This window comes from Rhinolophus hipposideros (assembly GCF_964194185.1).
Source record: "Rhinolophus hipposideros genome assembly, chromosome: 16".
NCBI classification, from domain to species: domain Eukaryota; kingdom Metazoa; phylum Chordata; class Mammalia; order Chiroptera; family Rhinolophidae; genus Rhinolophus; species Rhinolophus hipposideros.
In genome coordinates, this window is record NC_138062.1 from 29,311,339 (window position 1) to 29,337,163 (window position 25,825).

Consider the following 25,825-nt stretch of genomic DNA (forward strand, 5'->3'; position numbering starts at 1 on the left):
TAGTTAATATGCATATAAATATAATTTTGCTTATATTTATGCAAAGTACAAGGGCCACTTGAACAATGAGTGGACAAATTAAAAGCCTAGGTAGATTGCTACCACAAAAGCCGCCTCCCCAAGCCACTCTCCAGTGACTGGGTTTCCATTAGTTTTAAGATCATAACTAGGCCTAGTGTTTTAGAGGCCCTGTGGATGGCCATCAAGGAACAAGTGACCAGTGACAATTTTTTACCCAAAAAGTAGTTTTTTAGTGGAGGATGTAAGGACTAGAAAAATGAAACTATTGACAACCTGAGGGCTCCCAAGAGCTATATATGTGATGTAGTAGTATGTAATTTTATCTTAGAGACTAGCCATGGAGCATCAAAGATTTGATGCATAGAAGCATTTCCTGAGCAAGATCTTTGTAAGAATCTCAAGGTTAATGAAGTTCAAATATTTATAAAACTGTAAAATTATTTTCCTTTTATAATAAATAGTTCATGAACAAGGCATGAATTCTTATTTAATTGACGGTATTTAAGAGTAGACAAGTAAAAAGAAACATAATTCATGATTACTCATTCTTTATTCCTAATTGTGGATATCAGCCTAAACAAATACATATAATTATAAAAATGAACTTTGTTCTCTAATTTAAAAAAAAAAAAGTGTTGTTTTTTTGTTTTTTTTTTTAAATTACACAGGTTGAATTGGTAAGGAGAGATTATGTTGCAAATGGTGGCTGGGAAACATTCTTATCCTACGAAGACCCAGATCAAGACATTTTGATTGGCCTCCTGCGATTACGAAAGTGTTCGGAGGAAACCTTCCGTTTTGAATTGGTTGGAGGTGTTTCCATAGTCCGAGAACTGCACGTGTATGGAAGTGTGGTCCCTGTGAGCAGTCGGGATCCTACTAAATTTCAGCATCAGGTGTCCTGTCTTCCATTTCTTTTTAACTATAATTAAGAAATTGCCCAAAGGAGGGAAAGAGAAAAGGAATGGGGAGAGGGACAAGGCAGGGGAAGAGATAGAGCAAGAAGGAAGAGGAAAGGGAAGTATAGAAACAGACAAACCAATATTTTAGTTGTTCTGAGATGTCTTTTCTCCAAATTACTCCTTTTGGGTGTGAGGCGGGAGGAGGAAGAGACAAATTCAGACTCAATCAAATGGAATATAATATTAGATTGAACCATATGAAATTGCTATTTTTGAAAGTCAGAAATGATCTAATACTGGCAATTTCAAATGATTCAACTATTATGGAATCAAAGGAGATGATAATACAAAAGCACTTGTGAAATATTAAAGTACTTCATAAATGTAAACTGTATGATATATAGTGGAACACTATTCTAAGCCTCCTCCAAACAGTCTAGATAAATAAATAGCTCACTTTTTAACATTTCAGGAAAAGGGGTTAAAGCCACTAATGGTGGATATAGTGTAGACCCCAAAATTGGTGAATTAAGAATATTGCCAGGTTTCAGAGCCTTTTAGAGATTAGAGGGTGCCTACTCCATACAAGATTAGATGCCCCAGACTTCATCAGCTGGAGATCACCTAGGACTTGTTTAAAAGGGACAGAAGCTGAGGCAGTTATCCCCTTGTTGTGAGTAGATTATGTCATCCACAAAATACCTTTTGGCTTTTATTTTAATGTTATTTTTTTTTTTTACTAGTCTGCTGTAGAGCAGTGCACTTTTGGTATAATTGAATGGTGTCTCTTTCCTTACTCCCATAAATGGTTTTTTGTCAGTTATTTTAACAGATTTTAACAACCATTAAATATTAGCCTTCTTATTTTACAGATCCCCTTAAAGACTCCTTTTCTTCTTAATTCTCTAACCCTCTCAATTGCTCCTTACAGGGATTCGGCATGCTGCTGATGGAGGAAGCAGAAAGAATAGCTAGAGAAGAACATGGATCCGGGAAAATAGCTGTTATATCAGGTAACGGGGAGGGCAAAGTTCACGATTCATTCACATTTTTAACTTGGTACCACAATTAAAACTTCCTCCTGCCTCTCTTACCCCTATTTGTGTTCAAAATTGGACAGAGCTGAGCAGTGAAAGACTTTGTGGTCAAACACGAAGAAAATTCCTACCATAAGCAGTTTGGTGGAATAGAGCTGTTAGAAGCACTCCATCTCTGAGTGGTAAAACCAACAGTTTGTATCGTGTCTTCCTCGCTGTCTGTCACACTAGTCATTGCGGTCAACTCCTCTCTCATGCTCTGTGCCCAGGTACTCAGTGTCAGGGAAAATGTAGGTTGATGATACACATCTAAGAAAAATGTAAACCAGTGTGGAGATGATCATCATTGTTCAGAAAATTAAAACAGAATTTCAGTTGCCTGTACAAGGGATTTAAAGGCAGAGTTTCTTGCTCCTTAAATATTATTCTCAGTGTCTTTTTGCTCCTGGGGAACAGCTTCCCCTGTTTGGAAGCTCCCCCATCCTTTATCTAGGACGTCAGATAATTAGGGAAACAGGCATGAAAAGGACATTCTAGTATGAATGAATCAAGAAATAATGTATACACCCTTTTAGTTCTACTCTTTAGTATCATATCCTTACAAAAATTGCTATTCCCAATAAGAAGCTAACATGGTGAAAGCTATGATAAAAATTAGGTTACTTTTTTCTCCAGTATTTGTTTTCTCATTAGACTACTGCATTCTTAAAGACATGCTATTTTCTTCTAAGAAAATAATCTTTTCTGAAAATGAGATCGTTAAAAAAAAATCGTTTCTGCCAATCAATAAATCAATATCCTTGCCCAAGTTTTAATGATTATAATTATGAAAATGGTAATTACCAAGGCTCACTTCATCATTTAGTCTGCCTGTGGTTTTTGGCATTATCCAGACTGATGAATAAAGCAGTTCTTAACGTGGCTAGCTTTATAATTTTTTTCTCTGTTATCTTTAATCCCACTAAAGAAGAGGGAACTAAATGAGGTTTACCTGATTGGTACTGATACTTGCAATAAGAAATGTTTTCCTCTCAGTTGTTTAACCTGTGGTTGACGAGAAGTCAGCCTCAGCCTTGCCTGGTACCAGGAAAGTGCCAGTACTGATTGAGAACTCATTCTCTACGTGCATCTGGGGAGGGTTGAGCTCTCCTGGAATTTCAGTGGCCTCTTTTACCAGAGCACTGGCAGTGTTTTCAGTACAATCCTTCTCAAGCTTTGATGTGCTTGTGAATCACCTGGAGATCTTGTTAAAATGCAGATTCTGACTCATTAGGCATGGGGTGGAGGTTGAGAGCCTGCATTTCTAACCAGCTCCCAGGGATCCCTACGCGGATTACCTTCAGACCACACTGTGAATAGCAGGGTTTTAGTATTCTCTTCCAAATATAGCGTTCTCTTCCATTAACGTAAGGATACTCTCTGGGACCCTGGCAGTGCCTGCATTCTCAAACTTGGATAAGCAATCACACGATTTTCTGGTATCCTGGGAACCTCATCAGTCTTAAAACTGAGAGCATGGTTTTTCTCTCACTTCTCCACATTTCATTTGCCTTCAGTATTTTTAGAAATACTATATGCAGAGAGGGCCCCTGACTTGCCTGACATTGCAATCAGTTGCCCATAAGAGCCTCAGTTACTGCTTTTTATGAGCAGGGTGTCTTTCTAAGTAGAAATCAGCGTCTGTACTCTTTCTAGCTTTTTATCATAATCCAAATGGTAGCTCAATTTCAGATCTCTGCTTATAGAATTTTCAAAATAACAAGATACTTTTTAAAAATAACAGGGAAGAGTCTCCTTATCAGCTCCTACAATAAGACTACTAGATTTCTGTACAGAGGGTTTCTTTTGGTCATTGGATTTCTGTATGAACATCCCTGGAAGACCTTAGAAGTATAATGAGTTTTGTGGGAAGAAGGAAGCGTTACTTCCTGTCACTCTGGTCTGTAAGCCCCACATTGCTTTCTACTGGGGAATCTATATGGGACCTTGACTTTCTGTTTGACTCAACATCTGGTCACCCTTCAAATGAAAAAGCTAGAACTTCTGTTCTATATATTATGTATTTTATTACTCTAATTTAGTAATGTATTACTGTTCTATTAGGTTGGTGCAAAAGTAATTGCGTTTTTTTGCAATTATTTTTAACCTTTTAAACCACAATTACTTTTGCACCAACCTAATATTTAAGTTTCTGAATCAGACACCTGAAATGTCCATTATTCAGAATTTCAAGGAAGGCAGTTTAAAGTGTGTGTTTTTATAACATGTTTTTTGTGTTGTTTTTGTCCTTCCATGTTTGTTCATTTTGACTTTGGTCTTTCTGATTTGAGTGTAATGGTGCGTGTGTGTGTGTGTGTGTGTGTGTGTGTGTGTATTGGTTTTTGCAAAAAGCCAAACAGTTATTCTCCGTAAGTTGTTCCTTAGAATGAAAATCTTTGTGACAGTACCAGTGTCGGTGTGCTGCATTTCTTCACGGTACTTCATCAGATGTGGTAAATAAGAAGACACACTTGGGGGTGGCGTATGGTTCAGATTCCATTTCTGTGTTGACGGTAGCTCTTCTTGTGATCTTGGATAATTTTACTTGATTTTCATGAACCTTTATTCCCTTACTAAAAATAAATGGTTTATGTTATTTTTTTTACAGTTATTACAGTCTAGAATTCTGCCCCTTCGAATCTTAAATTTCTTTTAGTTCTCAACATGATCAGTTGTTTTACTGATTACATTTTAAATAGATTCTTTTCTGAAACCATGTTAGAAGACCCTTTAATTTCATCAGTAATTGGTCTCAGTAGGTTGCGTACTTGATGATAAAAACAATGATAAAGCTTACCATAGGTCTCAATCCTAGTAATGATTTGCGGACGCTTATTAACTTCAGTTGTAGCTGGTTGTACTTTGTGACCTAACTGTCCTATGTTTTTTTCTAACCTTTTCCTCAATTTGTAAATCAATTCTTGTTCTGGTCTGTAGGCTTTTGTAAAACTCATACACAGTGGTAGCATAAATATTCTGTCCTGGCATAACTAGTAGCTTTAAGTAAGGGAGAGACAGGTCGTTTATCATTCTGGTTACTGGACTATAAGAATGCATTTATGTAGAATTTTTTTTGCAGAATTACATTCTGATTCATTATGACTTCCTTTCATTTTGCCAGCAGATTTTCTCTGTTACTTAGATTTATAATCTTTGTTTCTGCCTCTAGTCAATGTTATTAACTACACAGTAGATTTGATTTGAATCATTAGTCAGAAAAACTCTATGCATTCTGTTTTTCCCTATTAAAAAAATAGTTTTAATCTGTTACCTTAATATATTTTGTTCATAGAAGATATATACGAATACTGTGTATTTCATAGCTGATTTATCTTTTTTAAAAGATTACATGAGAAAATTGAAAACTTCTTTTTTATCAGAATTGAATGAAGCACTTGAAGCGTTTCAAGTTTATTCATTCTATTTTTTTTTTTACCTACTCTAATTCTTAGTAAGTAAACTGAGTGTTTCAAAGTTAACCATCAACTCTAAATGTGAAAATTAAAGCAAAAGTGAAATGGTTAGCTTCATCATCATCACAGCCTCTAAGTGTGTGAAGTATCTCCTGTGTGCAAGGGACCCAGGGTTGCGAGGGCAGATGGAGGAAGTACAAGGTGCTACCCTGCCTTGGGGGGTGTTCCTACTGGGCTGGACAACCAACTGATGCCTCCTCCTGCAGATGGTCCTTAACTGCAGAGGAAGGTAAGTGTTTCTCCCAGCTTCGACTATTTCTCAACTCACGAGTAATTGCTGCAGAGTAAGAAAATAATCTTTTCCTTCATGTCAGAACGGGTAATTCGGTAGTATTTAGAACAACCAGTTTATAAAATAATGTGTAGGCAGGAAATAACTGTTAATTGCTGCTAAATGTCTAAGCAATTAATTAGTCCCTATTAAGTCCTAGTGCTTGAGTATCTCATCAGCTTACCCATGTTGCATCTGTCAACACACATCTGTTTAATATTAACAAATTGTATCTACTTAAAAGCCATAATGTTGAACGGTTTGGTTTAAAAATGTTACCATGAAGCGGTTCTTTCTCTTCCCTCTCTTATGGTATAAAGTGCAAAAAATTATGCTGTAGAACCTCACAACAACACTTGAAATGCCATCATTAATAATCACCATGGAAACTGAAGATTTCTGATGTCACACTGCTAGTACCATTTTCAAAAAGGCAAATACACGCATAACTGTCGATAGGCGCTATTTAAAAAGCCACTCAGTACCCCCAGCAGAATAATTTTTTTTTCTTCTGGCAGCTTTGGCTAGGTATCAGGTCCAATCATGTTACTGTTTCTGTTTGCAAAGCTAATTGCTATGCATCGAGACAAACAGCTATTCCCCAAGCTCCCCTTCTACCTTCGTCATAAGCAGTATTCTATTTGTGTTCTTTCAAGTAGAAAATTAATATGGCCATTGGCCAAGAATTGTACAAGGTTGATATCACACAATGATGGTGAGAAATGAGGAAAATGTCTGAATGGTGGATGACAGAAATCACTGAAGTCAGAGACTGATAGCTGTTTTGTTTAAACCTATTAAACAGGCAAAGGAGAGGGGAGAGAAGAGCTTAGATATAGGGTGAGTAAACGAGTCACTGGAGATGAGATCATTCCACATCACGATGCTCAGAGTTGGACTCTAAAGCCACATCACCAATCCCTAATGAAAAAAATCAATGTGCCTGTGCCATATATAATCCAGTGTGGCTTCTCAGGCCTGAAATGGATGGTCTTGTACCCCAGAACCACTGGTTAATGAAATGATGTGTGGGCAGAAAGTAACAGTTGTTTCGTGTCATTAAACTACAAGTGGCTGAGATTTACTTACTGGACCCCTGAAACTTCGCCTGTATTCCAGGCTGCAACACATCTCCCTCCATTTGAGGTGAAGGCAGTTTTATTCTTTGCATTATAATCTAGTTGAAAAGTAGGGTACATTTGTAACTAGATCTGTCTGGTAATGGACTCATAATCCTTACCAAAATGCCAAGAAAAGCTTTTCCTCTTTTTGGCTTATGTATTTGTTAATGGACTTGGGAAGCCTGCCAAATGCAAACCAGTTTTTGCCGCATGTGCGTGTGTTAATGTAAGACTTCTCAGAAAGGAAGGGAAAAGATTTTCTTTCAGAGTTTCCATTTCATCCCTTCACATAATTTATCTTTTAATAAATTATTCCCTAATTAAATACACTTTATTAGGGTTCTGTATATTCCTCTGTTCATTTGGTATTCTAATAATTTTTTGGTGGATGTTCCAATAGGATTTTATTGTGTTGGTTAATATCTTTCTTTTTAAAGACAGTAGATACAACATAAAATACTGCTTTTATAAGAACTTTAGTAATTTCAGCATCATTAATCATCAGACTAGCAGTGATCACATAGAAAACTGTTTTGCTAAATAACAAATTAGCTAAATGTTTGCTAATTGGTGTCTGTATGGCAGCTGGACTCTGAAGGCATCGTTGCATAGCTTTTCTCAGGATTCGTTATCCCCTGGCTTGATATTTATTCATTTGTACATGACTCTGGTTTGTAGTACGTAGCATATTACAATAAGTGCATTTGACCCATCCCTTACATGACTATATCAATTAATGCGTGTTTTTCAGGTATTTCTGAGTTAGACCAGTAGTGAGTTTCCATTATTTGGATGCTGTGGGCAGCTGAATTTTTGGTGAAGTTTCCTAGGCAGAAGCTAGTGGTGCCAGCAGGCAGTGGCTTGTTGGCCTCTGAGGAATAGCTGTTGGCAAGTGCTCTGCCCTGGTCCGTGTGGTCGAATGTTCTCGGGCCTCTGAAATGTGCACGTTAAAGTCTCGGAGGATGGTCTTGCTAATGTTGACACACTAACGTTTGTAGACATTTTTCCCCATTCTTGTTTCTCTTAGTTTAGGGCTATTGTACACTTCTGCTTGGGAAAAGGAAGCAATTATATTATGAGGTTCCCAAGGTACTGGTTTTTATATAGCCTTTCAGTTTGGGCATTTTTAATTCCAACAGGACGTAACAGGGAACTTCTTATTCTTTGGTCAGCCTGGCTGACACTGTTGTCTCTGACCAATAGCTCACGTTTCTAAGACATTACTAACTGGCCTATTTAGGGTTTTATACTGTGGCCTTGGGAAAATGCTTCCTTATGCATCCCTGTCGTCTGCCTAAGCATCTAGTTAGCCAGTTCCTCCACCATTTATGAATGAATCACTGATGTGTGGGCTACCAGTCAAGAAGCCCCAGATCGATACCCAGTGGGGTCTGTAACTCTTACTGTAAATCCTACTGATTAATGGTTGTTTCGGTTATTTATTGTTGAGGAACACACCACCCCAAAATTTAGTGGCTTAAGACAACCATTTTATTTGCTCAATGATTCTGTGGTTTAGAAATTCATCAGGGCATAGAGAGGCTGGCTCATCTCTGTTCCACAATGGCTGGGGCCTCAGCTGGAGTGACTTAAATGGCTGGCACCTGGCTGGGTGTCTGGTCCGGAGTCATAATTCTGGCTGGTAGCGGTGCTCAGCTGAGACGGTTAACATGAGCACCTTGGTTCTTTATATGACTTGCTCTGGGTTCCAAGAGGAAGGAAGCGAAGGATTGGGTCCCAGAACACCTTATATTCGTTACCCGTTGCCGTGCAATAAATTACCACAAAGCTTAGTGGCTGAAAACAACAAGCAGTTATCTCAGTTTCTGTAGGTCAGTAATCTCCAAGTGACATACCTGGGTGCCTCTCTGGCTCAAAGTATCTCATAAAGCTGCAGTTCAAGTGTCAGCTGGGGCTGTACTTATTTCCAGATTCAATTGAGGTTGAAGAATCCACTTCTAAGTTCACTGCGGTTTTTGACAGGCTTCACTTCCTCACAGGTCATTGGTCTCAGGGTCAGAGTTCCTCACCATGCGACGTGGGCTGCTCAGCACATGGCAGCTTGCTTCCACCAGCAGTGTGATCATAGGGACAGCCTTGAGATGGAAGCCATAGTCATTATAACCTAGTCTCAGAAGAAAGTCAACGAGTCCAGCCCACCCTCGAGGGGAAGGGATTAGACAGACTGTTAATATTAGTAGACAGTGAACTTGAGGGGTCATCTTAGAGATTGCCTACCAGAATGTGACTTCTGCCTGATTCTGTTGGTTACAGAAGTCATTAGGCCAGCCGAGATTTAAAGGGAGAGGAAATCAATTCCACTTCTCAAAGAGAGAGGGTCTGGTGGCAGCCATGTTTGGATACTGAGTGATAGAATACATTTTCATTAACTTGCAATTAAGAGGCACCCACTCCCTTTCCATAGGACATTTCATTTAGCCCTCTCTCGAGATGGTCTGTCTTTGGACATAGCTGGTTTCAAGGGTTCTTGTCCCAGTCCGACTATCAGATTTTCATATGCCAATCACGGCAGCACAGTTACACCTAACACTGTGCTAAGCAGAGTTTGGCAGGCCCCACAGTAGCACCTGCGTCTGCCCCTTTGTCTGCCGCTTCTCTTCCATGAGGACACTTCTTTGTGTCCCCTTAGGAGCCTGCCTAAATGCCTGGTGCTTTAGGTCTATGATATTGGCCATTTATATCTTCCTTCTGAGTTATGAAGTATAGAAGACCACCTTTGGGCTGAGGATACATGGTTTTCCTCTGGTGATATCCTACTGTAAATCCACATCCCTTCTCCCCACAAACACCTGAAGATAGTTAATGCACCTTAAAGTCATTTTTTTTTCCATTTAGGGAGATGGTAAATTGTATATCACATAAAATTTGTCATTATAACCATTTTTAAGTATACAGTTCATTTGTATTGCATTCACAATGTCGTGCAGTCATCACCGCTATTTTCAAAACATCTTCACCCCAAACAGAAACTCTACTTAATTAAGCAATAATTCTCAGTTCTTTCATCTCCTCAACCCCTGGTAACCTCTAATCTACTTTCTGTCTCTATGGAAAGGAATCATATAATTTGTGTTCTTTTGTGTCTGGCTTATTGCACTTAATGTAATGTCTTCAAGGTTCATCCATACTAGAACGTGTATCCTATGTAAGGATACACGTTCCTATGTATCCTATGTAAGGATACATAGGAACGTGTATCCTATGATTTTGCTTCCTATGTAAGGTGAATAAGCCAGTGTGTGTGTGGGTTTGCACACACATATTTGGGTTGTTTTCATCTGTTGGCTATGTGAATAATGTTGCTGTGACATTGGTGTGCAAATATCTGTTCAAGTGCCTGCTCTCAATTCCTTTGTGTGTATACCCAGAAATAGAGTTGCTGGATCACATGGCAATTCTGTGTAACTTTCTGAGGAATCATCAGACTGTTTCCTGCAGCGGCTGCGTCCTTTTATCCTCCCACCAACAGTGCACAAGGTTCCTGTTTATCCACAGCCTCACCAACACCTGTTATTTCTTGTCTTCATGATGATGGCCATTCTTACAGGAGTGAGGTGGTATCTCACTGTGATTTTGATTTGCATTTCCCTGATAATTTGTGATGTTGAGTACCTTTTTCATGTACCTGATGGCCATTGGGATGTCTTCTTTTGAAAAATGTCTGTTTGGTTCTTCTGCCCATTTTTTAATCTGATTATTTGTTTTTTGTTATTGAGTTGTATGAGTTCTTTATATATTTTGGATATTAACCCCTTAGTCAGTATATCATTTGTAAATATTTTCCCCTTGCAGGTCTTGCAGGTTACCTTTTCATCTTGTTGATGATTTCTTTGGAGCTTTTTAGTTTGATGTGATTCTGCTTGTTCGTTTTTGCTTTTGTTGTCTTTGCTCCCTTTGTTCTTTGTCCATGGTTTCCTTTAGCTCCTACGCATATTTAATACAGTTTACTTTGCCTGTAAGACCAGTGTCTAGGCGTCCTCAGGCATAGTTTCTGTCAAATTCTTTTTTTCCTGTGGGTGGGTCTTGTTTTCCTGTGTTCTGTATACTTTGCAATTTTTTTTTTGAGAACTTCACATTTGAGTATTTTAAAGGTCAGAGCCTCCCCCTCCTCAGGGATTGCTCATGAGGGCTGTAGTCATCCGTTCAGAGAGTGACTTTGCCAAACTCTTTTTGCAGAGGCATATTCTTTGTTGCACGTGGCCACTAAAATTTCTGTTATCTCAGCAATCAACCTGTGACCTGACAGGGATTTCCTTAAATGTCTGGATCTTTTAAAAAGGGAAGGGGTGATGTCTCTTCAAATCTTACAATTTGAAGACGCTCTGGGCAAACCAGCATGGGTGGGGGCTGGGGGGGGGGGCATTGACAAACCAAAGGCAGGTGTCTGCCCTAGTCCCTCCAAGAGCCGCAAAACCAAACAATGCGCTGCCCCCAGTGCTTGGAGGACAAGGGCTCACTGCCCACCCTAGCTCCAGCCAGCCACTCTAGGGATAGACTGGTCTGTGGCTCACATCGCTTGCTCTCTTACCAAAGTTCAGCAGCCTCTCCCTTCATCAAGCACTCCCCTGGTTGCTGTAAGTGTCTTCTCAGGTTCTAGTGTCCCGATTTCGTTGGTTCTGATTGTTCTTTCCAGCTTAATGGTGGTTTCCGTGAAGGGACTAATCTCTGGAGTTCCCTACGCCACCATTTCCCTCTTAAAGTCTATTTATTAAAAGACTATAAATAGAAGGGCTCCCTCTTCCTTCCCAGTTATAGATGGCACCGTCTTTAACTCCTGTGGAGACACACCAACGATTTGGGCCATGAGCAAAGTAGTGAGAGTCGTCTGTGACATAGCAAACCTTCCACACTGGTGGGAACAGAGGCACTCTGCTTTGAATTAGATGATGTCAGACCCTCTGTGGGAAAATCCTTCTAAGAGCCATCGGATAATCCAGCAGCATCACCCTACTGTGAGTGACCTCAGTGGCTTCTGTTTAGAGTTTCTATACTTGCTTTATAAGTTACCTCTTTTTATTCTTTGTTCGTTTTTACTTTGTTATTATCTTGGTATGGCCATTTCAAAATGAATAGAGGAAGCTTTAGGCTGCTGGGTAGCAGGTATGACCTTATGTCTTCTGAGATGGTCTCTGTTTCTTCCAAGATGATGGAGAATAATGTACTAATGTGCTGCAATAATGATTTCAATAGTTTGAAGAGCTTTGAAGAGCTAAGATTATATGTTGGTAACCTTGTAAGATTTTTATTTTAACAGAACAGGAAAAAATTCTTTAAATGTTCAGTCAAAACACCTTTCCCCAACTCGCATATCAGTGTGCACTGTTGAAGAGATCAATGAGATATAAGTCTCATTTCAGTAGCAAATAAATGAAACTAATGAATACATTTGCCTTGAATTAATGCTTCTAGGCATACATCAAGCACTCAATAAATAGTTGATTAATGGAATCCAAAAGTAATTAAAACACTGTTTTTACTTCACCGATTTTTTTATTATTATTAAATGATCATGAATCATCATAATCTTTTGCATCTACTCAGAAAAATCAGATTTAAGTTTCAAAGGGTAGAATTAGCATATTTTCTCTTTTCATGTTTGGCTTTAGTGATGTGATATGGACTCAATTTTAATTCAGTCCAACACATAACTAGCGATGCAGGACAGCCTCGTGTCCTACTCATGTCCTAACAAAAGTTGTGTCAAAGAACAGGAGTTTACCTCCAGATTTCTAATGCATTTTCTTGCTTCAGACATGAAAATGTCTAAATTATTAGGCCAGAATTTTTCTTTCCTTAAAGAATTCTAGGAAGGAGGTAAAACATTTATATCCAGGCTGCTAGCACATACTCAATAAACACTTGATCAATTAAACTTTCTTCATTATTTCCTCCTCTATTAAATCACATTAGTAATTTTACATATTTTTTGTCCAGTTGGAATTACTAAACCCAGGTTTTTTTGTTTCAGTTTCCATATGCATGAAGATTTATTTCCCCATTTATACAAGCATTCACATAGATGAAATTACTTAATTACTTAAATCTTCTTTTTCGTTTTTAAAGTTGACAGTAAACTGGAACAAATAGAAAAGTTCATTAAATGTTAAACAAGATCAAGAGTACAACCAGCACCCAAGAAGAGCCCCTGTTGGCCCTTCCCAATCACGGTCCCACCCAGGAGCCTGACTTTTTTGATATTTTCTTCCTTGTTTTTCTTCATATACCACTACCTAATTATGAATCTGTTAACTATAATTTTGTTGTTTTTAATTTTAGACCAATGGGATCATTTGTGTTTTTCCGTTGTTCTGGCTACTTTTGTGCAACATTGTGAGCTTGAGTCACATTGTGTGTAGTTATGCTCCTTCGTTTTCGTTGCCATGTAGGATTCTATTACGCAGATACCTCACAATCGAGCTGTTCTACTCTTGCCGGATATTTGGGTAGTTTCCAGTTTGGGCTTATGAATATTCCTGTATGTGTATCTTGGGACCCATAAACACACATTTTTGTGGAATATATACCTAGGAGTGGCATTGCCGGATTGTAGGGAGTACAAATGTTCAACTATAAGAGTCTGCAAAGTAGTTTTCTAAAGTACTATCAGTTTTCACTCCCATCCCACCAGGAATGTATTACGAGTTTCAGTTGTTCAGTATGATGAGTACATAGTGGTGTTTCTTTGTAGTTTTAATTTATATTCCCTGATAACTAATGAAGTTGACTCGCTTTTCATATGTTTATCGGCCATTTAGATATCCTTTTGTTCGAAATTTCTGTGATACATTTTCAAAAATCCATAAGACGTTATTACTATTACATATAGTCAATATTTATTTAGATTTACTGGTATGTTTACCACTTTCTTTGCTCTTTAATCCTTGTAGCATCTCGAAGGTTGTTTATTCAGTTGACATAGGATTCCATGAGGTGGCTGTTTTACTATTGGTAGGTATTTGGGTCATTTGCAATTATTGTTTTCTTTGTGCCTAAAGAATTTTAATAAGAATCTGGTAGCAAATTATTCCAGTATTGATTTATGAAATGTCCTTATTTTGCTTCATTCTTGAAGGATGTTTTCACTGAATATAGGTTTCTAAGTTTGCGCTTATTTTCTTCCAGCACCTTCTTTAGTATAAGCTAAAATACTCCTTACTTATCTGCCCTTCCTCTAGGATTCAGTTCCCATCATTGTTCCATCTTTGTTGCTTTTCTTCCCCAAAACTCTATATTGTATTTATCTTCATTTAAAAAAGGATGGCCACCATTTATTAAGTTGTTATTGAAAAGTATCCCCCCTTCTCAGCAGTTCTCATGTTTGTAAACCATATCTGTTTACAAAGTTTTTATTGCCTGTGTATGTTATCAGACCCTTTTATGTGACTTATTCTTATATTTCTCACTGAGCCCTGTTAGTGAAATGGAAATAAGGTCAGCACGTTGGTTTCAGGTAGTGATTTATCAAACAAAGGACGCTGTAAAACTGGACACGTATATGGGAGGTAAGGTGATCAAGACAAGTTAGACATCCTTTCTGTACTGTTAAAAAAAAAAAAAAAAAGAATATGCTGGTACCAGAGCAGACCTGACGTTTAAGGCCAGAGCGGGGGAAGTGGGGACAGGCATTACCCACAGCACAAGCACCGCTTGAGAAACCTCATGAGAAATACGCTGTGAGCCATGGGATCACGCAAGTGGGTCTGATTCCAGTTCTTCCTAGCTGTGTGATCTTGAGGTATGACCCGTTCTGAAACTCATGTTCCTCACAGGATAATTCCAGTCGTGTTAGGTTTTAAATTAAGTTCACGCAGGTTGAGCATCTAGCAACATGTATTTAAGACCTACCATGTTTCCCCAAAACTAAGACCTAGCCTGACAATCAACTTTAATGCATCTTTTGGAGCAAAAATTAATATAAGACCTGGTTTTATATTATATTTTTTGCTAGATAAGACCCGGTCTTATTTTACTATATTAATTTTTGCACCAAAAGACTCATTAGAGCTGATTGTCCAGCTAGTTCTTATTTTCGGGGAGACACGGTAAAAAGTGTCTTCCTCCTCTATAGCTGTATATAGTATAAACACCTGTAAAGTCGTCGCTGCTTGTGTTGGTTTTGAGATAGAGTTAGATTCATAAACTAGGTTGAGTGTAGGCTCTCTTCCTGTTCCTGACTGACTTTCTCTTTTGAAGGGAAAATGCATCTATTTTCAGTGTTCTAAGCCTCTGCTCTGCTGTTGGATTTATACCCTTAGAAAGGGCTGCAGTGACGTGGGGAAGCGGCGTTGTTTGCAGCCAGTTCAGGTACCACGTTTAGTTTAGTCCTTTTGCCTGTTTCCTCCCCATGTTTTCTCATCAGAGTAGACTTTAAGTAAACAGCTAGGTTTGTTCTATTTTCATCTTTGATTAATCTCCTTAAGGTTTTGTGATTTCCCCCACACACACTTGTATTAAAGAGCATTGAGCAACGCATAATTAACCTGTTCCTGTGACTGAGGCAGTTTGCAGGTACATTTTATGTAATTGACTTTCTTCCTCAATACTTAGAGTAAGCAAAACTGTTTTAAACTAAATGGTATGCATCTTTTGAAGAGAAGGAGAGGGGATCAGAAAGCAAAGGCAGTGTGTGTTTTCACAGCTAGAGGCTTGAGGCCGGAAGGCGTTTGGTACAGAAAAAGGATTAGAGAAATGCCAGGGGCCCCGGGCTCCCCAGGTTGCAGGCTCACTGAGACGCCAGCAGCTCTTGGCCGGCAGCCTTCGGAAGTAGGAAGGGGGCTTTTCCACCAAATGCTGACCAGACCTCCACTCTTCTCACATCTCAAGTACACAGTGACCGCTAATCTAACACTCTGCCCTGGGACTGCAATCTAAGATACCTGCAGCTGAAATGTCACCTATCGTTTTCATAATTTTTAATATCTGAAAGTTATACATACACAGAAAAGTTTTTCTTCTAAAAGAGATGTACCTCCTGGGGCAGAGGTGGAAGCTTAGAAAGGTAAATTACAGGCTGGACACTAAAGCTAAATATCAGAATATCACTCTGAGCACGTTTCAAGGTATTCTTTTTTGTCACCTTATCTCATTTTATTATCACAGCGGGTAAAGGGGTGAAGATAAAAATATTGATCCTGTCTCCGAGGTTAAGAAAAAGGCCCCTGTGATACAGGTAAACCCAGGTTGTGGGTTAGGTAATTTGGAGGATGAAACAGCAAGTGTCTGGACTGCCCTCTCGTCCCTGCCTCAGTGTGCCGCGAGGGCCTGTTCACTCAGACAGGAAGTAGGGCAGTCTGCACACTGCTGCACCTGGGTTTCATTCCTCCTCACTCCCCAGCCCAGAGATTGGTGGGACCACACGCAGGTATAGGGTGGAGAACTCAGGTTCCTTGTACAGCCTGCTGCGTCTGTCCTCCAGGGCAGGCGCAGCGTGACGCTGAGGGCCTGGGAGACGGCCTGCCCACATCCGTGCAGGAGGTTGGCTGACGTCAGCCGTGAAATGTAATTGCTTTTTCTTGGCTGCCTAACAAAAGGAAAGTTACTCTGACGAGGACTGTCTAGGAGCCGTGCTAACCTGGAGAGGAGATGGAAGCAGGTGTGGCCTTCACCCAGCGCAGGTGATGGTGTGTTTCCTTCTCAGCTGGCTGAGAATACAAATACTTTTGCCAGTCTATTGTGTAGATGGTAGAAATGGGGGGGAATCTTTCAAGAAACAAGAGGCACAAAGAAATTCAAACAGGGAAATTTTGGGTGGGGGCGGTAAAAAAGAGGTTGGAATACGGACTGACTAGAGGTCCTGCTTCTTTCACCCAAATATTTAAAGTTTCCCAGAGGGTCCAGAAGTAGACTTTCCATCCCAGTGCTACTGCATGTTATTGAAAAACAAGGCTATGAGCTCAAAAATACACCTTTCCTTTAAAAGCCTGAGTGCCTCTCAAGTTGGTAATAGTTTCTGGGCCCGCCCCTATGTAAAGACAGGTGTAGAGAGCAATGCTCAGTGCGAATCATCCCTGAGGAGTGCTTGGTGGTACCCCAGTAAAGCTGTTCTTTTATCCGGTAAGCTGAGGAAATCAGGGTACTCTCTGTCATTGAACTTTGTGGTTGTGCTCGCTTCGGCAGCACATATACTAACATTGGAACTTTGTGGTTATCCAAAGGCTGTCTAGTCCTGTTAGATGGAAGGAACTACTTCCCTCTCACCGCTGCTACTCCTTATGGTGGACAGATGTAGGCTGTGGCAATGTTTTATAATACAGTTGACCCTTAAATAATGCAGGGGTTAGGGGCGCTGACCACCCCCACACACACACATTCCAAAATCGACGTATATAACTTAAGTCTGTCTTCTGCGTTTGCAGATTCCCAGCTGCAGATCAGAAACACAGCTGACCCTTCAACAACATGGGTTTGAACTGAGCAGGTCCACATTTACAAGTGGAAATCTCATTGTTCAAGGGTCAACTGTACAACAGTGATGAGACATTTATATAACCTATGAAGTGATCACCCCATAAGTCTAATACATGACACCCTACATAGTTATTACAGTATTGAATATATTGTCTATGCTGTACTTTACATTTCTGTGACTGTTTCATTACTACCAATTTGCACTTCTTAATCCTGTCACCTTTTTTGCCTATCACCCCAGACCTCCCACCCCCCATGTGGCAAGCATTAATTTGTTCTCTGTAACTGAGTTTGTTTTGGTTTTTAGATTCCACATATAAGTGAGATCATATGGTGATTGTCTTTCTCTGTCTGTCTGATTTCACTTAGCATAATGTTCTCTAGGTCCATCCATGTTGTTACAAATTATAAAACTTCCTTCTTTGTATGGCTGAGTAATATTCCATTGTATGTATGTTTTATCCTTTGACCTATTGGTAGATACTTAGGTTGCTTCCATATCTTGGCTATTGTAAATAATGCTGCAATGGACATAGGGAGTGTATCTGTGTTTTCAAATTAGTGTTTTGGATTTCTTGGGATAAATACCCAGAAGTGGAATTGCTGGGTCATAAGGTAGTTCTACTTTTAATTTTTTGAGGCACCTCTGTACTGTTTTCCATAGTGGCTGCACCAATTTGCAATCCCACCAACAGTGCACAAGGGTTCCCTTTTCTCCACATCCTCGCCAGCACTTGTTTGTTGATTTATTGTTGATGGCCGTTCTGACGGGAATGAGGTGATAGGTGGCAGCAAAGCTAGCATGGTGGATTGGGGAGATTCTGCCTGGTTTGGTGATCCCGGACTATGTATAGTAAGGTCAGTGGTGGCAGGAACTAAAGCTGAAGGGGTAAACCAGCCTGGGCATGAAAGATTTTGTATGTCAAGCTGAGAATTTGAGCTTTGTCTTGAGACACACACCGTTAGCAATTTTAAGTAGGAGAGTAGCATAGTCAGAATTACCACTCTGAATTCTGATTTTAAACGGTGACTTGATCTCACGTGTATATCACTTCCTGTCCTCAGCTTACATGTCCGTTACAATATAAGTAAAACTCAAAATGGCTTAAACTCAACGTGGAAGAACCTTGAAGATATGCCCAGTGAAATAAGCGAGTCACAAAAGGATAAATCCTGTATGATTCCACTTCTAGGAGGTCACCACAGTAGTCCTAGTCATAGACAAACAGTAGCATGGCTGTTGACAATGGGAAGGCAGATTGGGAATTAGTGTTTAATGGGTATGGAATTTGTTTTACAAGATGACTCCTAGAGATGGATGGTGGTCAGAGTTGCACAATAATGTAAATGTACTTAATACCATTCAACTGTACACTTAAAAATGGTTGAAGTGGTAGATTTTATCTTACACATATTTTACCACAATACAAAAAATTACCAAAACAAAATGGCTTAAACCAAACATTATTTCATAACAACTTCATAGATAGAGTAGCTTCAGGCTTGTGTAAATTTACTGTTTCAGTAGTATCAAAAGGGTTGTTTCCATCTGCCAGCTCATCTTGCAAGACAACAGCCCCAATTATAAATTACTTTCCAAGACATCACCCAGGAAAAGAGACCATCTTTCCCCATGTCTCTTTTCAAGAGCAAGACTGCTTCCAAGTCACACGTTACCCAGCCTCCCCACTTGAATGTCTGATCGCCATTTCATCCACAGCACAGCCAAAACCAAGTTCCTGATTTCCCTCTACATCCCGTCTCACTGTGTTTCCAGTCGCAGGAAAGGGCAAGTCCTTCTTTTTCCAGACCCTTCCTTTACTCAGGCCAAAAACCTTAAGAGTCATATTGGAGCTCTCTCTTTATGTCACACTATCTATCCACCAACAACTTCTTTTGACTCTGCCTTAAAAATGTTTCTAGATCCTACCCGCTTTTTACCACTGCATTGAGCCACCACCATCTTAACTAGATTATCACAGTAACATCTTTTCTGGTCTCCCTGTTTCTACCCTTGATCACTTATTCATTCATTGAAAAAACTGTTTGAGTACTTAATATGTGCCAGGCATTGCTCTGAGTACTAGCAATGCTGCAGTGAATAGAACAGATAAAACTCTGATCTCCTGGAGCTTTCATTTTGTTCTCACAACAGCAATCAGACTGATCTCTTTTAAATATAAGTCAATCATGTCTCTCCTTTGATGAAAATCCTTAGACTCACCTGCCCACGCTAATAGTCTCTACGTGTAACTGAACATGAGGAAAAGTTGGATTTTAATTTTGAAGTGCCTGTCATGTCACAGAGCATAGTTCAGTTTGAATGTGGATTTTAAAGTGGGAGAAAAGGAGGTAGAAGAATAGTTTCTAGCAAGTAGGATTCTAGAAACAAATCACTGCACTGAATGACTTCAGAGGCATCTGCATGATACAGTGAGCGCTCTGACAGTGGTTTCTTAGCCTGCCTCTCCTCCTCCTCCTTCTACCTTATTATATCGCTGAATTCTTTGGACAAATTGAGCTCAAAACACGTTGAAACTACTATTAAAGGGATGTGCCCTCTCGTTTTTTTAATTGAGGTTTAACAACGCATGCGACAAAGTACAACATTTTAAGTGTACCACTTGGTTCATTTTTGCATGTGTTATGTTCCCATGTAACCACTAATTCAGATCAAGATACTCGTGTGCGGACTCTCTTGTTCCCTCTTTCACTCTATATCATCTTCCAAATGTAACTGGCATTCTAACTTGTCACCATGAAATTAGTTTTGGCTGCGTCTGAACTTTGTGTTGTTGGAATCTTTTGTATCTGGTTTCTTTCATTCAAAATTAGGTGTGTGAGATTCATCAATGTTGTTGCAGGTATCTGTAGTTTCTTTTCTCATTGCTGTATAATATCCCATTGCATGCAAGTACAATTTATCCATCCTACTATTGATAGATTCTTAGCTTATTTCCTATTTTTGGTAGTATGAGTAACATGTCATTTGGGTATGTAAGCATTCATTTCTCTTTTCTCTCAGGAGTATAATTGCTGGGACATAGTGCAAATGATAAAGTGTATCCCTCTAAGAGTTTTGAGATGTCTTCCTGTATTCAGTGGCTCTGAGTTGCTGCCTGATGCACTATTTGTTCATGTTTTTGTCTTCCCCTTGCTCTACCCCAGACCACATGTTGAACCGAAGTAATGATTAGAACATAAAGACAAGGTGAAATTGTGCCAGAATGAGTATCAGTAACCCTGCAGTGATCTGTCATTACGTGATATGGTTCTGTTACCTCCATCACCTCAGTTTCCGTTTCATTGAATACTTGAAAAATTTTGAAGGGGGTAGGAAACAAAACGTGATGGGAAATCCTATTGCTAAATAGCAAATGTTTGGGCTAAAGAATAAGATTAGACAGAGCTAACAGTTATTTGCTGTCAGGCACAATACCGATCACTAGGAATGTAAAGTGAATAAGATAAATAGAGCTTACCCCACAGAAGGCGGCAGACAGCGATCACTTCCACCGTTGGGAGAGCAGTGTGGATCCCCGCACTGTAAAGAAAAACTGTTTTCATTTACGTCACGCACAGGACTCTGAGTACTACAACACGCCTGACGCAAGGTGTGTGAGTTTTCCACACATCAGGCAATTCTGCAGCACCAGCGGGTGTCCCGCAGTTTCACTCAATTCCTACGCTGTCTCCCTGGAGATGGCGTCCGATCCCACAGGTTAAGGGCTCAGCCCCACCAGACTGCCCCCACATCAGATGCCAACCGCGAATCTAGGTTGTCACCTGTGCTTCTGACTAGGGGGCTATCAATTGGAGGTTCCCACAGCTCCCTCCTCAGATTCAGTTCATTTGCTAGCGAGGACAGCCTGGGCAAAGACGTGAAAGCTAGAGAAAGAGCCACACACGCAGGGAACTTAGAAAAAAGTTCACAGAGGCTGAAGCATAGTGTTTAAGGGGAACAGAGCAGCAAGAGATGAAGCTGGAAACATAATCGGAGACCAGATCATGAAAAACTTTCCAATAATAACGAATGTTTCTGAGGAATTAACTTTTCCAGATTCTGGATTATCATATTTCGTGGACTATCTCATTTAATACTCAGCATCCTTAAAACATAGTTACATTACTACCTATGTTAAAATGGAGGTTCAGAGAAATTAAGTAATTGGCTTAGGCCTGTAAAATGAAAGGTCCAGGTCTTACCTAACTGATCAAAAGCTCATTCTCTGAGTCCTGTTTCCTTACCTCCTCTAGATACCACCATAGAAGCCATGCTTTCGCCTCCTGTGGGCTCAGCTTCGTATATGTGATTGTGTTTTAATTTAGAGGCATCATTTAGTATAGTATTGCTTAAACTTAATAGATTCTTCTTAAAGAAAAAAAGTTCATGGATCTTTAGGATGGACTTAAATAAGCTAATGTTCTTTAAATGTGCAAACATAAAACTGGTTATAAACTCCTGGTACTCATATATCAAATAAACCACTTAATACAAATCTGTAAAACTAATAAGTGCAAATTAAGTAGCATTAATTTAATGTGACTGATGTTTAACTGAAGTTGTCACTCACGAGGAGTTGACGTGACCCTGGAGCACAGGTGCTTTTCTCACTGAGCACACCTGTGCTGCACTGCTCTGCAGAGTCCCCGTTTTCCCGCCCCTCTTCTCCCTTTCAAGCTTCCGGGAAACCGGAATGCTGTCGGGCTTCCTTGGAATATAGACATCTCACACATTAAACCCAGCTGGAGGAGGGCTGCATGGTGCCAACAGGATTGTAAATATACAGGCTCTGAAATAGTTTCTGTATTTTAATGCATCTTGAATTCAAAACAATAAGAATGGTCCAAACTTACTAAAATGAGGTTTGATCTGGAAGGGAGTTTGGTCTATGACCAAGCGTGGGAGAGGGAAGGGGTGTGGCTATGAGGGGAGCATTTGCTGGCTTTCGAGGGCTCCTACAGTTATGCTTAGTAGATTCTTTTCTTACTTTGGTATTTTTGCTTCACAGGGGTTGGCACGAGGAATTATTACAGAAAGATTGGCTACAGATTGCAAGGCCCGTACATGGTAAAGACACTGAAGTAACAGTCATGCCAGTCCACCTCGATGCCCTATCCTCCCAGGCAGGAAGTAGAGATTCCAGACCTTGAACACTCAGCAGACAGGCTGAGTGAAGAAAATGGACCTACCCTGTTCCTCTGGCAAGAAGCTTTCCCCTCATCCTGCAGCTGCAGAGACTAGAAACTGTTTTCAGGGTGGGGCCGGGCAGCTGCTGAACAAGCAGGGAGCCTTGCACTCAGCTCCAAGCCGCCCTGTGTGTTCTCAAGAAGTGACTGCAGTTTTGAAGGCGTAAGTCAAGTACCTCATTTCTAAATTCTGCATGAGGCCTGCAAGCCACCTACTTGGACTCAAACACAGTGACAAAAGCAAAACAGTCAACTCCTTTGGACACCCTAATTCAGGAAATAAAAATAGGTATTGTCATTTGAGATGTAAACTGAGGAGGGGGTTATTTATATGCTATAGGGACAGAGATCAAGTCTAGTTTGATCTCTGGACTTGAACTCCATAAGCATTCCAGCACAAGAAAATGAGCTTGTTTTAATGGGAATCATTCTGCTTCCTGTACTGATGTTTGCATAACAGTGTGATGGGAGCAAGGGAAGTGAGGTTGTATGTTTGTGTTTCAGGCTTGAAACCAGCCTTTTTCATTTGTGCGCCTTACAAGCATCCTTAATTTCACATTTCTCACTATCTGTCCTTCCCACACCTGACAACTGCAAAAGCGCTTGGCTTCCCCTTTTGTCTGTCCTGAGCAGGCCAAATCTGACATTCTGACAGGTTTGTGTCTGAGGTGCGGCGGCCCGAAGTCAAGATTTCCCCCCACAGAAGCTGTTCCCCACATTCTAATTCTTTAAGATGGATTTTGGTTTGATTTAAATGGAGAACGAGTTTCACTCATGTATGAAAGCAAAAAAAACAAAACAATGTAAAACAGGCCCAGATCTAAAACTAGGAAAAAGATTAGCTTTTTCAAAGGTTCGTCTTCTAGCACTGTCTCTTTGTAACTTACCGGTAAGCTACTGCAGAGACTTGGCCCAGAGACGGTCCGTTCCCAAGGGCATGGCTTCCCCTGCGCCCCTTGCTTCTGTGGCATTTTACAAAGGTTTATTAAATGGAATTGATTCCCCTGAAAGTTTCAAAAAATAAAATCTTCAACATACAAAGAAGACTGATGTAACGTTTTTTTTCCTCTCCCTGTAACTGCAGTGACATTTGCCGTGAATGTACAGGTTTGGTTTCTAATCTGTGACACTTCATTTGCTTCTGAGTGCCTTTGGCATTTCCTTAAACTGCCACAAGGCAAATGGCACTGGCTTTCTCGTGGGTCCGCTGGGGGATTACAAAGCCTTTCCATGAGTGGAGCTCAGGGAATTTTAGCTACCGTGTTTCCGCAAAAATAAGACCTCACCGGAAAATAAGCCGTAGCATGATTTTTCAGGATGACGTCCCCTGAACATAAGCCCTAAATGCATCTTTTGGAGCAAAAATTAAGACGTGATCTTATTTTCGGGGAAACACGGTACTTCTCGATTGTGCTTGTTTTCCCTTTAAAAATAAAAACTGTTAAACTAAGAAAGCATATACTGTAATGGCTGTTGGCACACGTAACTGGAGACAGAATGGAAAGTACTCTGGCCTGACTGCTGGCGCGGGCTCGCCTCTGCCTGCAGCGTGACCTTGACTTAACACAAGAGTCGCTGGGCGTCCATTTTCTCATCTGTCCTGTTTACCTAAATGGACCAGAATGTGTAAGGTACAGACAAGTCCTTTGTAAAAAAACATTCACTCGTAAGATTTTAAATGACAATTTCGAGCAAGATTTTTAAAACAAAATTGCCTAGGAACTCGCCCATTTCTAGTGGATAGTAGTCAGTGTGTCATCTGGATTTTCGTCTCAGGGCTCGGGAGAATTCCTACCTCTCGGTGCCTCCGCATCCTGGCCAACCGGGCCCTCCCAGAGATGTGTGCTGTGCGGTCCAACAGGTCACATAAGAAAGGTCAGCCAGGTGGGATCCTGCCAGCCTCAGCATGAAACCTTTAACGCTGCGGCCTGTGCTTCTGATCTGTACTGAACGACTTCTTAGCAACCACCTCAAACCCAGGTAGCTCTGCTTTTAGTTCAACGTCTCGTGAAATCACCTGGAGAGTTAAAAAAAAGATAAGCCATATCAAAAACAAACCCAAATCTATTTGAATAGAAAATGAGATTTTAAAATACATTATTACTTAATGAAAGGGCCTGACAAAGCTGTTTCTGAAACATGAGAACTGAATGAACTCCTTTTAAAGGGAAAATTTCCTACTGAAGCAAAAGAATACTGAAATGTGTAACTTAAAAACCAAAGCCTATTCTCTGAAAACATCATTCAAATTGCAAATTTTCATTTCCAAAGGTTGTTACGGGTTTTTTAAAGGTTATCCTATTGAAAACACAAAATTTTGTTCAGAAGGAACTCACAGACCTCTGAGTTTATAAAAGAGTTAATGCTCTAGGTCCCGAAAACCTGGGCTCCTCTATTAACTCTGAGGCTTTGGACAAGTCCCCTCACCTTGAGCTACAATTTCCCATTTATAACATGAGCTAAACATTCATCTCTCTGGGTAAGTGCAAGGATCAGATGTGGTCACATTTGGGAGACATTGATAAACCGTGACATTCTCTATGTAAGCAGTTATTACTCTAATGAAGTAGCTTCTCAACAGATGTGTGACCTTGGGCCAGTCAACTCCCTGCCTCTTGGCAAATTTCCTGTCTGTAAAATGGAAATGGTATGAGTACCACCCTGGTGGCTGTGAGAATTGAATGAGTCCATGTGTGTAAGGTTCTTAGAACAGCCTGTGGAACATAAACCACTAGAAGTACTAGCTCTCACTAATATCTAACAAGTTCAGTATTTGGCCCACTTTAATGAGGGAGTTTCTTATCTGTTGGCAATAAAACTGACTTTTTGCTAGAATCTCTAAATTGTGCTAGAAGCCAGTGTCAGAAGAATAGTCTCTGGTGCTCTGAGGCCTTTTCTTCCCCCCACTTCAACCCCCCTCCCCCAGTTGGTCCTTCTGTTTTATGCACATAAGTCAAATCCATGCAATGAGGTACAAGAGACTAGCTGAGATTCTGCAACAGCAAAAAAGTTTAAAATATCCCCGTAGTTCTGGGGCCTTCCTGGAAAGTTGTCCAGTGTCAGTACGGCCTAACACATGCTCTGGTGGCTGTGTCCTCTACAGGGCGGGAAGGAGGATGGTGCCACATTTCTGTGTTAGAGTTGTGTATGCCAAGAACCTGTTTCATTCTGCGAAACAAGTTCTAAAAACTAAATGTATGGACTTGTTAAACTGATTTTAACATAGACACATAATCAAATACGTGGCTGTAATAAGTAGCAAACCAGTTGCTTTGCTACAGCCAAATGTGCAGCGGTTTTCTCTAACCTCTGCCTCATCACATGCCTAGAATATCCTTCTTGT

At 40.2% G+C, this 25,825-nt stretch overlaps 1 protein-coding gene across 1 annotated transcript in view; it reads left to right on the forward strand.

Annotated features, from left to right (window-relative positions):
• Positions 1-23,521, forward strand: part of ELP3 (elongator acetyltransferase complex subunit 3) — a gene marked incomplete at its 5' end in the record, with an annotated part of 76,298 nt that extends 52,777 nt beyond the window's left edge. The window contains 3 exons of the mRNA XM_081077362.1: positions 690-917; positions 1,855-1,936; positions 22,305-23,521. Coding sequence (XP_080933488.1) covers positions 690-917; positions 1,855-1,936; positions 22,305-22,381 — 387 coding nt within the window. The 3' untranslated portion in view covers positions 22,382-23,521. The remainder of the gene's footprint in view (positions 1-689; positions 918-1,854; positions 1,937-22,304) is intronic.
• Between the last annotated feature and the right edge of the window lie 2,304 nt (positions 23,522-25,825).